The sequence below is a fragment of the Gavia stellata genome, chromosome 21, assembly GCF_030936135.1.
Source record: "Gavia stellata isolate bGavSte3 chromosome 21, bGavSte3.hap2, whole genome shotgun sequence".
NCBI classification, from domain to species: domain Eukaryota; kingdom Metazoa; phylum Chordata; class Aves; order Gaviiformes; family Gaviidae; genus Gavia; species Gavia stellata.
Genome location: NC_082614.1, coordinates 13,924,890 through 13,942,354, shown reverse-complemented (window position 1 = coordinate 13,942,354; position 17,465 = coordinate 13,924,890). Strand labels below are relative to the sequence as shown.

General features: G+C 41.8%; 1 protein-coding gene across 1 annotated transcript in view; it reads right to left on the bottom strand.

Annotated features, from left to right (window-relative positions):
• MLXIP (MLX interacting protein) overlaps positions 1-17,465 on the bottom strand; it is a 55,580-nt gene that overhangs the window by 26,410 nt on the left and 11,705 nt on the right. Inside the window, exons 2-3 of the mRNA XM_059827603.1 lie at positions 572-678; positions 133-218 (exon numbers count right to left, since the gene is read on the bottom strand). Coding sequence (XP_059683586.1) covers positions 133-218; positions 572-678 — 193 coding nt within the window. The remainder of the gene's footprint in view (positions 1-132; positions 219-571; positions 679-17,465) is intronic.

The following is a 17,465-nucleotide window of genomic DNA, read 5'->3' as shown; positions in this document are numbered from 1 at the left end:
TTTATATTAATGGTTCCTTCTAAATAAAGACAACAGAGCAAAGAATTGCTATGCTGCTTTCATATCTAGCGGACTAGAAAAACTTGTTATAAACTCTAGAGCTCATTAGTCTGTTCCTCAGGTTTTACATACCTCTGGCCGACGATGTTCATCGACATCAACAGAGCCGTCCAGCGGAGTCACAAAGTGGCACACTGGATTCTTGCGCTTCTCCAGGTCTGAAACAACGACGAAAATGTGAGTGCTCAGCACGTGCAGGCTCTGCAGAGAGCTCTGTCACTTCAGTGGCAAGATGTGAAAAAAAAAAATCTAGGCAGGGTTCCTTCCAGAAAGCCAACAGGAAATGGGGAGATCTCAGGCTGTGCTTGGACCACTCCGTACAGCCTCTGTGTGGACATCTCTAAGAAAGCACTGATCCAATGGCACTGCCATGACAGCCTCTGAGACATCTGGGCCTTCAGCAAATTTTTGAGCTTTTCATTAGTCAGCAATTTCAATTCTCTTGCTTCTTGCATATATGTCTCTCGGAAAATCTTCTAGAGCAAGTGACACAACTGAGCATGATACTTACACTGCATGTACCATGCCCTCCAGATGGCGTTATTGAGACGGATTTTATCTCTCCACTGAAGTTTCAAGCCTTTAAAATTTTTCCATTTTGGTGAAACCAGCTTTCCACTGAAACAAAACAGACAACAAATCATTCTGCTTTCAGTTTTTCTCTTCCTACTCCTTTAAAGACAAAGCATCCCCCTAAAACTGCCAAACTGTCAACAGAAAAAAGTACAACAAGCCATACTTGGCCAGTTACAACTTTTGCTGTACGCTGTCCTCGGCTTACTGACCTAGGTGCCAGAGGCGAGACCGCTTTTCAAGGCTCCTTCATGTTCTCATCTGCCTGCTAACAACTGTCAGAAACGGTCTCACAAGTATCTTCAGCAGGACTGAAACTCATTTCACCCACACTTTTCTCCTTGCCAGTATCCTCCCTTCTCAAATGCCAGCCTATGAGCTTCCATCAACTGAGAAGAAGATTGCTCAAAATGAAGCCCAAAACCTGGCCTAGAGGTTTTTGCACATTTGGCCACATTCAGTTCTGGCTTGGATTTTTCCAAGGAGCTGGATGAAGTCAACACAAGTTCATTTCTACAGTTCCATCCAATTTTCCAGGTTGGTAACTCTGGAAAGGAAGAATGAAATGCCAGCTCTGGCCCAAGAAAAAACCATCACCCACCAATTTTGCAATGCTGGTAAACACAGCTGGGCACAAAGGATCACCAACAGGCTAGAAACAGTAACTTCTCTCCAAGGAAAGGCAAGGCTGGAAAGAGAAATGGCTTATGTATGAACAGTCTTGGGAAGTGGGAGGGAGATGGAAGAAAAAAGGAAGAAGCAACAGGGACTCCAGTAAGCACTGTATAAACACAAACTACCCAGCCCTTAAAACACACCTTTATGCATGATTAATCCATACTACTGACAGAGCAGAGGAAGTAGGAAATATTCATAATGTAGTAAATTTCAAGCTATAGATTAAAGTATAGGTATTGTGCCTATCCCACGTTCTCCATCTCATTTTTTGTGGTTTTAGCCATACATCTTCCAAGCTTATGTCTCCTTATGCTGTTCGTGCATCCTTGCTACAACGGAAGCGGACCACCAATACAAACTGCAATCAGTATGACAACATACACAAAGGCAACAGGTTCATCTTTAAACATTATGAGCATCAGGTCAAGAGGTTAAGGGCTTCTGTAGTGAAGAGTACATAAATGAGTGACAGGAGCAACGTCACCTCCCAACACCTTGCCCTCTCAGAAAAGATCACTGAGCACCTGGTCAATGCGGAGTGACTTCTACCATGAATTGCAGCGGCACGAGAGAAAGATGTACTAGAACCAGCCTGTGCTAGGACACTGTGTATGTGCTATCCCATATTCAATACAAATTAACTCAAAGAGCTGAATTATTCTTCCTTTAAAGCCCCTGTTTTACACTTAAGCTCTAAAATCACTGTGAGAATAGGAAGTACGCCTTATGGAAGTGCCAGGCACTTCCCTTGGCTTGCCCAAGGGCATACAGAGGGAGGCCTGAAGCTGGGGAACTGCTGATTCCCAGTTTCCTACTTGGTCTGGGCAACCTCCTCATAGCTCTTTTTAAAGAAAACTTGTAATACTATAAACAAGTAAAAAGTCCTCACAGCCTACACAAAAGAAGCCAGAATGCCAGAGCTGCCAATAGTAGGATATTAAACCACCACTTTCTTCAAATATCTGGCTCACCATTTCTTTTCTCCCTTGCTAGCACCACAACTGCTGTTACCACTCAGGTATTCCCACAACCGCGACAGTAACAGACAAGCAAATGCCAGACCTCAGCCAAGTGACAGGTAAATAAAAGCCAGCTCTGCTCTTTCAATTTTACTACTACGTATTACACCAGTTGTAGCAATAGGTTAAATCACCATCAGGTGAGATGTTGCCCAACAGTGAAAAGCCCCCCCCCCCATCCTCTTTAAAAATAAACTGCTATGCTTTTGTATGCACAGGGAAACAGGTATAGAGACCAGATACCAACTGCACTAAAAGGACAATTCACAGCAGCAAGAGAGCAGGTAAGTGACAAGCCTGTGAGTCCTGTGTTCACCACACTCCATGCCCAGCTACCTTTTCAGGGTGCATGCTGAGCACTCTAGCCCATGCTATAAGGCTCTGCTGCAGCCTTTGGGACTCTGGTGCTTGAGAAGAAATAAAGTACAAACAAAATTTGGTACAGAAAATAGAACATCGGCTCCCTCTAAGACTTGCTGGAGCAAGCAACGTCACTGACTGGAAGTAATAGTAAACCATGTGAACTATTAGCAAGGAACAGGAAAAACAATTATCAATGTACTTGTGTTATTCTCTATAGCTGGGCTCTAAGACAGTCAGTACAACCACACTTTATATGCTCACTGAAATCTAGGAAAGCCCTTCTGGATTTCTGTGGGTTTTCAGTTGTTTATTTTTTTTGTGCTAGTGCACCCGTATGCCACTCTTTGAAATATATCTCCCAAAACTCCACTTCTAAGTTTCAATACTCTCTCAGTTTATGGGAAGATCTCCAAATGAAGTATTTTATCTCCCTGTTATCCAGCTGCTGTGGGTCAGGGCAGACTGTGGATCTCCAGTTGTTTAATATTTTCCCCATCTCTGCAAACTATCTCATCACCTTCATGGTGTTCACTGCACAGCCACCTCTGCCTCAAAATCATTGCATATCTTGTCTTATCATTCCTTCTAAACCCAGATTAAAGTACATCTTCTTCTGTTTCTCATACGTACATTAATAGTTCGGAGACAGGAGATTAACATGCTGATGTATCACCAACACTGACAAAATGCCCACATGCCTTTGACTAAGAAATCTGTCAACTTAACGTTCATCTCTTCATAGCTCTGTGTGACTGGACAGTTTGCCAAAGCAACAAAACTCTAATAATCTTCACTGAAGAATAACAAGAACAAATGCTTTTCTACAAAAAAACTAAGAGGAACTGTAATTAATTCTTGTACACTCCTTGCATCTTCAAAGAGCCAATTAAAACTGGAATTAAAACACAAATAGTTTAAAATGTTTTCTATTACATTCTTACAAAATGCTAAACAAAAGTAGTGGATCAAAAGAAGGAAGTGATTAAGAACCTATTCTTAAAATAATTATTATTTTTAGTTCCCATGGGAGCAAAGCACAAGTCCAGCTTGAGGTCATAAGTGAAACGACTTCAGCCTCAGTGGAGAGGAATCAGCATGAAGCTGACAACAATATTTAGACACTATTCCAAATTCCAAAGTCAATGGAAAGTCAATTACTTTGAACAACACTGTGACTGAGAGCAGCTGCCTAACTGAAATCAAACCCATCTTCAGATTTTAAAGCAGCAAAACAACAACAAAGAAACCCAAACTGAGATCCACTGGCTGCTGCTCCTGCCAGCTCCCTGTCTCCTAAGACCACGCCGACTCCTACAAGAAATGCAGAGCAACTTGCTGACCACCTAGACAGTCACAAGGTACCTGCGAGCATAAAACATCAGTGCACACACAGTCCTCACTCTTTCTACAACGGCTGCTGCAACTCTGCAGGAGTGCTGCTTCCAGAGGGGAGGAGGAGAGCGTCCCAAGGGTGGCTTGGAAGAAATATTGCATGGTACAAGCCGGGACAGCTGCATGCAGACCAGCCAGTGGCATGACCTAGAAGATGTTGCTGCTGCACAGACAGTGCCCAAGGAGAGGAGTGCAGAGGGAACTAGGCTCTCGGCTGCATTCTGCAGGGGTCGTTGCTGCCAAAAGGACAGCCTCTGCTACCCAGGATGTGCCGGCTCATGTAAGCAATGCTGGAGGAGTATGTGACTTTTGTATCTTCATCACTATCAAACACAGATCAAATCAAAGTGGCTGAAAACCATCTGGTGGATAATGTGCAACACATTCCAGGAGCTCAGTTCAGTCTCCCATGTAGAAATCTCCACCTCCCGAGACCAAATGTCCTCAAGTGATTTGATCGCAGTGAACCAACTAAAAAAGCTTCAGCTGAACAGCCAACAGAGCTGGAATTCCCCTTGGACACAGGGGCCCCGACGTGCTTTGGAGGAGTCGCAGTGTTTTCAGAAGAGAAGCTGCAGACAAATGCGGCTGCGACTTCCATATACTGCAGCTTTCACCTATGAGCCCTGGGTATGCCAAAAGCGGCTGAAGTCCATTCCCAAGTTTTTTTTACATTCTTTTTCCCAGCTCAGGAACTACCGCAGGCAACTGAGATCCAAGCAGGCTGACAGATAACGCAGCACTGATCTGTCAAAGTAACACAACTCTCTCTTTTTTTAAATCCCACTGAAAGCAGCTGTGTTTTAAAAACAATTACAAACCTTCAAACATCACTAAATGGGCAGCAAAGTACAAGAAACAGACATCCATTGTGAGAGCATGACCTCACTCACTTAAACACGTTTGATTTTTAAATTTTTCTTCAATCAACTGAAATGTAATTAGGGAGAAGGTACATATTCTAACATGGTACGAAACAGATTTTACCTTAACAACGTCCATTTTTATGCGAAGTTTTGCCTCCGAGAATCTCATAATTTTCTTCTATGTTAACAACACCCAAAATAAAGCATTTCAGGCACACACAGGCAAAACAGTACCTATGGAGGACTCTTCCCTTCTCATCTCCATAGATTTTTAAAGACTGTACGCTAAAGGGATGCCTTCCACTGGTGATTAGCAATGAACAGCATTTTAAGTGTATGGCTAACAAATATCATCTAGAAAAGCAGTTAATGAATGATCTTACAGGATATTTTAGTGATGCTTTTAACCCAACAGGGACAAGGCAAATGGGTGACCTTCTTCCTTAACAGGTACAGGGCACGTGAGATGCCATCCACAGCTGTTAGGATGACTTCAAATTTAAACCAGTAGCTCTCTAAAACACTGAAAAACCATTCAGTCAAACTCAATGGAAAAACTCCTGCCAACACCAGTAGAAGCATGATCAAGCTCTGATATAAGATGACTCACAACAGAAGAATCCCCTGTTCTCCTCCCTTAAATCAGAGGATTTTAAGATGGACTTTGATCAGCATAAAACCATGCGACACAACCACCCTCTGGATTTGGACAGTAAGTTTGCAGATGACACCAAGTTGGGCAGGTGTGTTGATCTGCTTGAGAGTAGGAAGGCTCTTCAGAGGGATCTGGACAGGCTGGATTGATGGGCCGAGGCCAACTGTATGAAGTTCAAGAAGGCCAAGTGCCGGGTCCTGCATTGGGTCACAACAACCCCATGCAACGCTACAGGCTTGGGGACGAGTGGCTGGAAAGCTGCCAGGCGGAAAAGGACCTGGGGATGTTGACTGACAGCCAGCTGAATATGAGCCAGCAGTGTGCCCAGGTGGCCAAGAAGGCCAACGGCATCCTGGCTTGTATCAGAAACAGTGTGGCCAGCAGCACTAAGGGAAGTGATCGTGCCCCTGTACTCAGCACTGGTGAGACCGCACCTCAAATCCTGTGTTCAGTTTTGGGCCCCTCACTACAAGAAAGACATTGAGGTGCTGGAATGTGTCCAGAGAAGGGCGACGAAGCTGGTGAGGGGTCTGGAGCACAAGTCTGATGAGGAGCGGCTGAGGGAACTGGCATTGTTCAGCCTGGAGAAGAGGAAGCTCAGGGGAGACCTTATCGCTCTCTACAACTACCTGAAAGGAGGTTGCAGAGAGGTGGGTGCTGGTCTCTTCTCCCAGGTGACAAGTGATAGGACAAGAGGAAATGGCCTCAAGTTGCGCCAGGGGAGGTTTAGATTGGATATTAGGAAAAACTTCTTCACTGAAAGGGTTGTCAGACATTGGAACAGGCTGCCCAGGGAGGTGGTGGAGTCACCATCCCTGGAGGTATTTAAAAGACATGTGGATGAGGCTCTTAGGGATATGGTTTGGTGGTGGACTTGGCAGGGTTAGGTTAATGGTTGGACTTGATGATCTAAAAGGTCTTTTCCGACCTAAACGATTCTATGATTTATCTGTGTGCAAACCCAGAAGTTTGGAGTCTTTTTCATTACTAAACTAGCATTAAGAAACACTAGCATTTTAAGAAACACTGATTTCTATAAAGAGCACTGAAGGGCCAGAAAAGGAGAGTTTGAAATATTAAGATAAATTCCACCGAAAACAAGACAAAGTCGGAAGGCTGGTCTGGTCAGCTTACACAACCTCCATTTAATAGGTGGTATGAATACACATTGATTAAATGGAAACTATATGCTATAATACAGTAGAACTTAACAGTTTTTTTATACAGCTCAAATGCTTTATTAAGCTGTTTCTGATTCAACTTGCAGTTCCCCATTTTTTATCTACCTCAGAAACAGTCAAAACAATACCAGAGCATTATGTTTCAAATTTTTTTCTAACAGAAGACAATAGGGAAGACTTTGCTTTAAATACCAGTCTGAAAAATGCCCTCCCCCCCTTCAGAAAAAAATTATGTTCATTCTCCACACCACAACATGCAAATGTTGCTGAGCAAGGAATTTCAGCTGGCAAGCTATCTTGGGATTGTAGGGAACTAAATGTTCCACAAAATAAGAGGTCTTTAACATACCTTGTGAGGGAAGAAATGTATGATCTCTTGCTTAAAAATACGGAAACAGTGAGACTGAATTATATGCCCATGGCTTCAAAGTGTGTGAGTGACAGCTCTAGAAGCGGGATACAAATTTTCTTTGACATACCGCCGTACTCTGCATATAAAACCCTCATTTCCACCCTCTCATCTTTCACTTGTTTTGATACGTAGGGACAAGGAAAATTTCTGGCTACAGTTGGCTCTCTAGCTCAAGAGAAGTTATTTTTTTCTTTTGCACTCAGATAGCACCTGGCCTAGATCTATTGTACGTGGAATTTAAACATAAACCTCTGAGCGCCGCAGCTCAGATTCCACAGGCCTGACCCTGCTGCCCAAATATATATTCTAAGCAAACACAGTGAAGATACGTTGCAAAGCAGCTACTGCAGACCTGCAGAATCACTTCTCATACAGACCATAGGGGTCTTGCGTACTATAGTTGTTAGCAAATTATTTTGTTTTCAAATCTGAATTTTGTAAATTCCATTTACAGGAACGAGCTACAGAAACCTATTGCATTTTCCTGTTTAGTTAACAGATTCCCACTGCCTTTGTGCTAAAAGACCTCTTTTTTTGCCTTGTTAACTCCTGCCTCAAAACCCACTTCCTCTGTGCCTTTTTCTCCCCTACGCCCCTTCCCCCCCGATTCCTTCCTGTACATGATCATGCAATCTTTTGAGGTAGACTAAGATTTTTCCTTTTATTGCAGGTGATGGTAATGAGGTTCTTAATTTAAGCAATAGAAAAAAATCTGATTTTATATTACAGCAGCTAAATAGATTAGCTTTTTCAGCAACACAGAAAAGGAACTTTTTGGCTTCTCCCCAGCTTTTTTTTTTTTGCAGGCGTGGTTTTAGTTTGTTTTTTAATCTCCAATCTGTTTTGTTGGGGAGTTGGGCCTGTCAGCTCAGCTCTCCAAGAGCCAAAACTAACAGTATTCCCCCAAACAAAGGTTCATTCAGAGAATCAAATTATATGCATTGTATGCTGGAGCAAAGAAGCAGGCAAGTGAAACAAAAACATTTCTACACTCAGTGAATGTGTGTAGGACTTGTGAGGAGGCCACGCTTTAGCATCTTACTATTCGTACCTACAAAGTTAATCCCAGTCACAGCCCTAGGATACTAATCCCAGACAGAGCTCATTTTAAAAGCAAGCACTAGGGCAGCTCATTTTCTTGGCTACCTAGTTCTTCCTCCTTACCTGAAATCCTCCCGCAGTAGCAGACTCCAGGTTTGTGGAGGGTTGTTATATTGCCCACACTCCACAAACGACGGTAGAGAGCTTTGTGTTGAAATTACATCAAACATTTCAAAACAACCAAACCTTCCCCCACTGTTTGATTCATCTCCTTTTAAAAAATACTTCAATCTTCAAGACAGAGATACTACAACAGATAAGTATTTTCCCTCTATCATGAGCATTATACATTAAGAAGTCTTAGAAAAATAAAAATCAAAAATCAAAGTTATCCATTGGCAAATTGGAATTGCAACACCTGCCAAGGAACATACTATCTAGACTGATTTCACCCAGGAAGGCTGAGGTATGCACCTTCTGAAAAGGAACAAGAAAATAAAAGATCAGTCATACACCAGAAGCAAACATTCCCACCCCAACAAATGCACTATAAACCTTCATTAATTTATTTTACAAATTGAACATTATTTTAAGCAAAGTTTGGAAGTTTCATTTAATTTGCATAAATGAAGGTTTGCAGTGTCTGGGGCTCTTGCTCTGATAAAGACCATGTCTACACTGGTGACTCATGAACGGACCTGGTAAGTATTGTGGCACACCGAGCGCTACCCTGGCTGTGCTTTGCCAAGGCACCATACCGCAGCCTCCTCGGAGAAAAGCAAGAGCTGAAAAACTCACGTTTTGAGAGTATTATCACATCTACACTGACAGCTTTTCATACCACCATTACGTCAATCAAGGGAAGGGGTTTCGCGTTGTAGTTTTAGCCAAACATAACATGGCCAAGATATGCTCTATGAAGAGGAAGGCTTGCAGACAGCTGGGAAGGACCACTGCAGAAATGCTTTCAACAGAAGCAGGTTTCACGCAAGTTATGAAAGGGTGAAAAGAGCGCTGAAACAGCACAGGGTGAAGGGAAACATAAAGAACGGTACAAATATCAAGGAGACTTGGAGGCTACAGTGTCGTTCAGCCAGTGTCTATTTAAAGACTGAGAATATTTAGACAGTTTCTCATTTCCAGTCAGAAATCAAAGGATATTTCTAGAAATGTTCCTGCTTTTCAGACATTTTTCCAACATTGACTCACTTTACTACAGAACTGAAACAGCAAGAAAACAGAAAAAGCTTCATAACCAATGTCACTAATACTTCAGTCAAAAGGCTGAAAAATGTGCCTCACCATCTATCTATCGCTGCTAACTCTCAAGCAAAACTCCTTGATCCCTCCTGTACTTAAGTTTGCTCATCTACAAAAGTCATGTACTTTGTAACTTTATAAACATTAAAACTTTATAAAATGTCACATACATCAACTGTCAAAAATCAAGACCTTCTTCAAAGAACTACCAGAGATACCATAATGAAAAAAGACACTGACATACAGAACTTGCACAATGCTTTGAGACCTAGGGTAAGAGGCAAGTACCACTACTTTCATTTGCCCAAATCTGAAATACCAGGACGGAGAGCAGCTGCCCACGGCCACGAAGTATGTCAGTGGCAAAGCAAGGACAGAACACCAGCCGATCATATCCCAGCCACACGCCTGATCCTAGAAATGCTACTAGCAAGAGTAAGTTTTAGCAAGGATTAGACTTACATATTTCAATTTACACATTCCCCAGCTCTTGGTGGACTTCCCAGCAAGACAGAATAATTTATGAAATATTTTAATATGCTCAGTATGAAAATAGTATAAAGGTAACACTAAGAACTAAGCTGACCTGCACCTGCGTTATCATTTTATTTGGCATTGCCGTTTCTCAACTTGTGTTTGGTCAATGAAAAAGACAGAAGAAAGCAGTCTTAATTCTTCTCCCACTTGGCTAGAGAATTCAAGACACCATAGAATCTATTTTTAACTCTGTGGCAAAAGTATTTTCTGTTTACAAATAAATATTAAAATATTCATATTTTCTAAAATATTTCTGGGGTCTGTTAGGAACTTATCTGTTGGTCAGACATCAGCGTGGGTAAAAACGTCAGGTTTCCTCAAACCTTCCTTTAGAAGAAAGCATCATTGTAAACATTGTCAGTAGTTAAAAACTTACAATGAAGAGAGTTACAAAACTTTTGCAGTAATACAGGCTTATTATTTAAAAAATAAACTCCACAGGAAATTGTTCTGATTTTTGTTTAAAGAAACACTGCAACCCAAAGTTTCTATTCTGGTATAAAACATTAAGAGACACAATCTGTCATTTATTTTCCTGGCAGATTAGGTGTAGACATGGAAAGCATACAAAGTGAAGATCATCACAATTTCTAAGTATTCAGTCAAAAAAAAAAAAGTACCTTTGAGAGAAGAATTAGTGGTTTATGCACGGGCTTGAACCTACACTATAAATTTAGAACGTACTCTATACAGGGGAGTTCAAATCTCAGTTGGAAGTGAACGCCAATGTATGTTTAATATTGCATTAAATCCTACATAAAAGGAAAATTATGCTAGTATACACAATCACTACAAAAGGCAGGAAGCATCTGAATTTATATGTAGGTATCTTTGCACATTTCTTATTATGAAAAACCTTTATTATAGGATCACAAACAATCTGTCCATATCATAAGCCTCTGTGTACAGAATAGATAGTATGGAGCACATCCTGAATATTTAGCACTTTCATTGGTAGCCTCTCATGCTGTTTGCTTCTCAGTGCTCGTACCTTCATTTATCCATTATTAACAAATTCCGCACAAGCTTTTCTACAGTGCTTTCACCCTCATTTTGCAGGTGGGAAACTGAGGCATAGACATATTAACATTTCATTATCCACTTCTCTGATCTGGCCAACATGAGATGACATGCCTGCATTTGCTTGCAAAACTGCATCCAGTTCCCTTTCCTGATCTCTCACCATGCCGGATGGACCTCCAGTCAACACTCTGACCACCTCTATGGTCACTGCTTTGACTAGATGCTACCTCCAGTTTCTTAGAAAATTATAATCTCGCGAAGTTGAAAAACAGTTTTGCAAGACAGAGCACTCCACTCAAACATGGGCCACCTCCTCATCAAATTTCAAGGCCTTGCTCCGATCCTTAGGGTAATATAATCTTTGAAAAATGATTGGAACTTCTTTGTCGTCCTGCCCCCCCTCCCTTTTTTTTTTTAATATGGGCAATACAGGTTATTTCAGCTTTATAAGTGGGACAGACTAAATGACTTTTAACAACTTCTCATCCAAAAAACCTTGGAAAGTTCAGATCAAACCGTTAAAACGACCAAAAGCACCGTTACACAGCAGGCATTAGTGGGCAACTTTAAGAACAGGAGGTGCTACCAGTGTTGCCTACAGTAATTGCTGGGTAAGAAGGTGGGAAGTCAATTCTTCTTAATGTTTTCTGCAGTGTAGCTTAATGCCTCATGTTTTAAAGGACTCACCCTTGTAACAAAATGATCATGTTATCTCTGTATTTAAAGCAGTAAGCATGAAACCCGCTCACAGAATGCCAGACAGCTGTTCTCTGCATGCAAACTGTAGGCCAAGCATTGAAGTCAAGCTACTAGAGATGCAAAACTCCAAATCCAAGCCCCTCTCCAGTTCCCCTTCTCTGTGGTGCTAGGATTGCAAGGTCCATGTAGCTCAGTCAGTCTTGTGCCCTGGGCCAGAATGACCAGAAAATGAGTATCCAGCATCATTCACAAAGTTGTCAAAACTATTTTTAACACAACCAGAGAGCTTTTATTTAGGGAACACATGCTCTATTCTTTGCCTGAAAGGAGCAGAAGACAAACATCAGCTTTAACGTACCTTGTGACTTTGTAATACGTAATGGTGCACTAGTAACTAACACCATGATCAGCAGCAGAGAGGACTGAGAGTTATCAGATTTTCTTTGCTACATCATCTTTACCAACAGCTTTCTTTTCAGCTCCCTCCCCGCTGCATGCTTCCCTTTTAGAAGACAGCCACTGTACTCAATGCACCCCTTCTCCTCTCCATCACGTCCTTCTCTTCGTCTTGCCTCCCTGCTGCCCAAACAAGGTTTAGAAAATTTTGGTGAGGCAAAGGAAACATTATGTATCTAACAACATTGCAGGTGGCGTAACAAGAATATCACAATCAGTTCTACTGTCATCTTTTCTTACAAAATCTCTGCGAGGACGTAGAGGAACTTTCCTACTGCTAACAACTGTTATGATGATCAACATGTACTGATAAACATATCAACAAAGTCATTCACATCAGATCAATATATTTGGTTTTCCTTGGTTTTGAAGTGTTTCCTATGCACTCTCACACATGGTGAAAAGTAGGAAGTGTTGTTTTCAGAGCAGCTTCAATATAAAGGGAAGTGATCCTACTCGCTTATTTCACAGCCTCTTGAAATTTTCCACTTCTCCCTAAAACTTGATTTCTGCCACTGGTTTTTCATCAACCTTCCCAGAATCAGAATATTCATTACAAAGAGCTGTTTTCCGATACAGATGATCGGGAACCAATACAGTTGTCCAGTGCACCTTCCTTCTCATTTAAAAGGATGGGTGTTGGCAAGGACCCTCTTGCACAGAGAGCTATAAACATGTTGGGATCCTTTTGAATGTTAAGGCCTTAGCCGAGACTAATAAACTGATAAAGATGTGATAATCTGGGACCTTGTTTTAAGCACCTAAATTATGTTTCAAAGACTTTTCACATGCAGAGCTTCTGAAAAACCCAAACAAACCATATCAGCACGGCAGATCAGCACAGCTCCCTGAGCAGCACACATACGGACAGGAACCCAGAGCTGTTTACCATGCTCAACAGGCAGAGAAACCTGAAACGGGCACTTCTGCCACAGAGGATAGTGTAACATTCTCTGCACAACATTACAAGCCTATAAATATACTGCAAGACTTCAGGGATCTTATTCTGAAAGGGACTTAAGAGTTTTAAAAAGAAGAGATGCTCCCCCACCTCTCCCCTTGTGAAACAAAGCTTTCATACCAGCTGTCTGCAACCAACTCCCTGCCGCATGAAGAACACCAGACTTATTACCAAATTCAGTTATTAAAGACTCAAGACTGCCAACAGCACATACAGTTTATTCAAAGTTTACATAAAAGCTGAACCAGAAACTACACAAAAGACAGAAGTAGACTAAAGGCACCCTTGTGTTACTACTAAGGCTACTGAAAGATAAAAAAAAAAAATCCCATAGAAAGATAACATAGGGAGAAAAACCTTCCAGAGCCAACATAAAACAGACTGGAATGAGGAGAAAAAGGACTTTAAAAAAATAATAATAAAAGCACCTCTAAAAGGCCATGCACACCTCACAGGAAAAGTCTCTACTTAGAGCTTTGTTTGATCTAAGTGCAAACAAATGCTTTGACAATGCCTTCACCAAAACCAGCCTTTCAATTAGAGGTGAACATCACATAGACCTGTGAAGTGGCAGTTCCTCCTGCCCTCTGCTACAGGAGCAGCCACTTCTCAAAGCATGGCAGTGAAACTCCCTGGGATTCACCAGTCAAAGACCACAGCCTCCTAGGAAGGTCAAACATTCAGAGAACGAGTAGTGGAAAACCGACCTTCACGTCTGGGTCACCAGCTCAAACAGGAGCTGTGGAAACTTGTCTGCAGCACTGCAGGAAAGGCTGTGCAAGTGACCCTTCGTTAATTAACTGGGATATGGCGGGGAGCATACTAATGCTCGTGACACACTATCCTCACCACACTTTTCCCAGATGGCTCTCGTTGCCCATTTAGGATTGGACAGGCCAAGGGAGATGTCTGGGTCCCACACACAGATGGAGAGAAGATCAGCCCTGTCCTTAGGAAAGTGGCTCCAGTCATGCTGAAGAGTAGGGTTTACTTTATAATGACGGCGGTTATGGTCATTATGCTTACCACAGCACAGGGCATTGACAAACGCTTCATAGCAGTTAACTTTATAAAGCACTATTTAATCTCACTATATGCAGTAAGTGTCAGAGAAAGACCTTGGTTTTATTGCAATATAACCTTATAAAGTCATTCCTTTGCTCACAGTAACCACCATGCTCAAATATCTACCAGCAAAACAGTTCAGAAATTATCATGCCATTCACCTGTGCACTAGTTAAGTCACAGCTGGACTGACTTATCCCCTTTCCTTACCAAGAACAAGGGTTTATGTCCCAAAGCAAGAGGTGACTTCCCAAGTAAAACAAATGACAATATCAGCACTTCCCTGAATCTTACAACAAACAAACGAAAAAACCCCATCACTAAATGACCCTCACGCAAGTCTCTTCTTTGAGCCATGTTTTTTTCCATGTTCCACAATCAAAATAAACCAGCATCAACCTTCACTTTATCAAGTCCCTTGGAATGCTCAAATGAAAGGTAAATAACATTTCTCACACGTTTTTTGCTACAGAGAGAAGCAACCTCTCTAAACTTCCTAGGACCTGTCTCCCCATTTTAAAAAGCCTGCTATATCCACACAGCCTATAATCACCACATGCAGAGGTCAGACCCCAAGCCTACTAATGTGCTAATAAAAACTGCTAATAAAAATTTTAGGCTCCTTAAGCTCCGCTAAGATTTTTACTGGAGATTTGAGTGTTCTACTTGTATGACTGGATACTGAAAACAGATGGGATCCATGCTGGGCTCCTAAACAACAGCCTTCACAGACCAAAACTTTATTAGAAACAGTAAGGAATTAGCTTTTATTGCAGATTTCTGTGCATCTACTTAGAGAGTTTTTAAGTTGAGCTGTGCTCTTCAGTAACATTTGCTGATTTGATAAAGTAAATGAGCAAAATCTAATCACATGGTTCCTATGAAGGGTTAACTATTTCACACAGCAAGAGAGACAGACCAGAACACAGGAATGCCTCTTATTCCCATGCAGTTTGATTACAGATTACCCCTCTGTCATAGGAGGAATGACTCAGATCACAGAGTCATTCAAGTCACAAACATACTGGCTCTCTGCTTTCACAATACAGCGGAATATCCAGTACCTTCAGGCAGCCGGTTAGGAAGGCAGCAGCACAGAACGAGGCTGATACCACAACAAATAGCCACGCAGCTACACAAACTGGGCTTATCTGCAGCTTCCAGAGACCAAATGCCGCTGACATACACTGACCCATGCTGCCCTGAAGAGAACACATGTTTCTGTACCAAGCAAAAGCTATAAAATGAGAGCACTCTAAAGCTGTAATTTTTATAAGGCAAAAGACAAATCTCTTACTTAGAAGAAAAAAGGTTAGCAAATAGTGAAAGTGCTGCCTGGAATTTTTTCACAGCTGATACTAAAACGCTGTCTAGCTCACTCTAGTACTTGGCACCAGAACTTGCCTGCTTTAGCAAGAGCTGTAACAACACCCACACAGGTTGGGCCAAAGGTCCAGCTTTCCCAGTGGACACAAGACAATGCTTGGGGAAGAGCGAGAACAGGACGAGCATGTTTGTATGACACTCCCTCCAGCTCCCAACAACCAGCCCCCTACAGCCCCTCTCAACTGTAAAGGAAAATTATATTAACTATTATATTAACTTACTCCCTAAAAGTACATTGGAAGAACTACATTGTTTCTACTTTTGCTGTGTTTATAGACACTTCCCCCCCCGCCCCATACCTGGGTGAGTTCAATACATGTATTGATTTGGCAGGTCTCTGCTTTGAAAAGGGAGGGATAGTGACATTTTTAATGGAGAACAGCCACTATGGTGACTACCGCAAGACTCAGATGCCCCAGCTTTTGGATAGACTGCTTCAGGCTCTCGGCTATTTCGCAACCTCCGGTTTCTATTTTCAACAGGTTTTAGGTGTCAAACATGGTTGCTAATTACCTGAAATAAGTGCAGTTTCCTCCTTGAGGATATTTGTATCTTTGATCAAGTCAGTTCTCCCATCCCAACGCTAGGTTCATTTGAAATAAGCTGACAACATGCAAAGAACTTCTCTGGCTCTGTAGCAGATCTAAGTATTTCGCAATCATATCCAAATCCCTTGACTTTGTCCTTCCTTTTAAAAAGCTCTATATCCTCAAACCCAGAAAAGTCATTTTTGTGTGTGTTCCCAGGTCACTAACCTGTTCCCCCCACTACAACCCCTCCTCTCAATTTTTCTTCTCAAAAGCTGTGTTATAAAGAGCAAAAGCAAGTAGATCGTTCCCTTTCACTGCTTCATGTTTTCCCACATCTGGCATGCAACCACTGTATTTTCTATTCAAGTTCTCTCAGCCTCCATCCTGTCAGGGACAGATGTTTACCAATCAAACAGAAAGCTGGACTAAGCTGAAGTATCTGTGCAGACACTAATATGCCGGAGTTTGAATGTATACAGGGAAACATTTATACCTTCCTGGACACTGTACAGAACGAGCTAACATGAGAAGCAAGCTATGTAACATCCAGATCGTTACGTGCTGCTAACAGACAAGCAAATTTCAGAGCCCATTCCTGAATCCACAATGCAGCTTAGAAGAACTAGGACTTCATTGTGTCGCCTCTCACTCAAATACAGCAAGCTCTCCTGATGCAGGCAGTTGTCACTGTAAATATTATTAACAGAGCTTGACTTGCCATGGATAAGCTTGCTCACACTGCTACAGCTTCTATAAAAACGTTCAGAAATTCATCAGAATGAGCAGTGACCAACCATCCTAGAAAATAACAAATTATATCATTCTTTGCTCTGGGAAATGTGGCAGCAGATAATATCCATAACCACTGACTGGCAGCTCAGGAATGCAACAAGATCTTCCACTGGTCTCTTCTGTTTGGCACTTCCTCTCTAACAGCTGCCAGGCCCACAGCTCAGGTATTTCCTTTTTTACTTTTTTTTAGTTTCCCCTTCTACATGCATGCCTTTCCTTTTTTACCTTGTTGATCACTTCTGTCTCTGACACACCACAAAGTAATAGTTTTCAATAACTAACACAGGCTACATCAAATGTCATACCACAGCATCAAAAGCAAAAGTCTGCATAATAAGAAGATAATGAAGAACAGTCATGGACTTCAAAGAAGAATCACAAAGAACTGAGAAGCTCTTCCACAATTCATGCTCCATTTGGTCCCTGTCCCTTTGGGAATGGTGTCAATAGTGAAGACAAACAGTGAATAAATTTAACAGCAGCCTAAAATCTGGATACAAGATGCAGCAAGAAGAA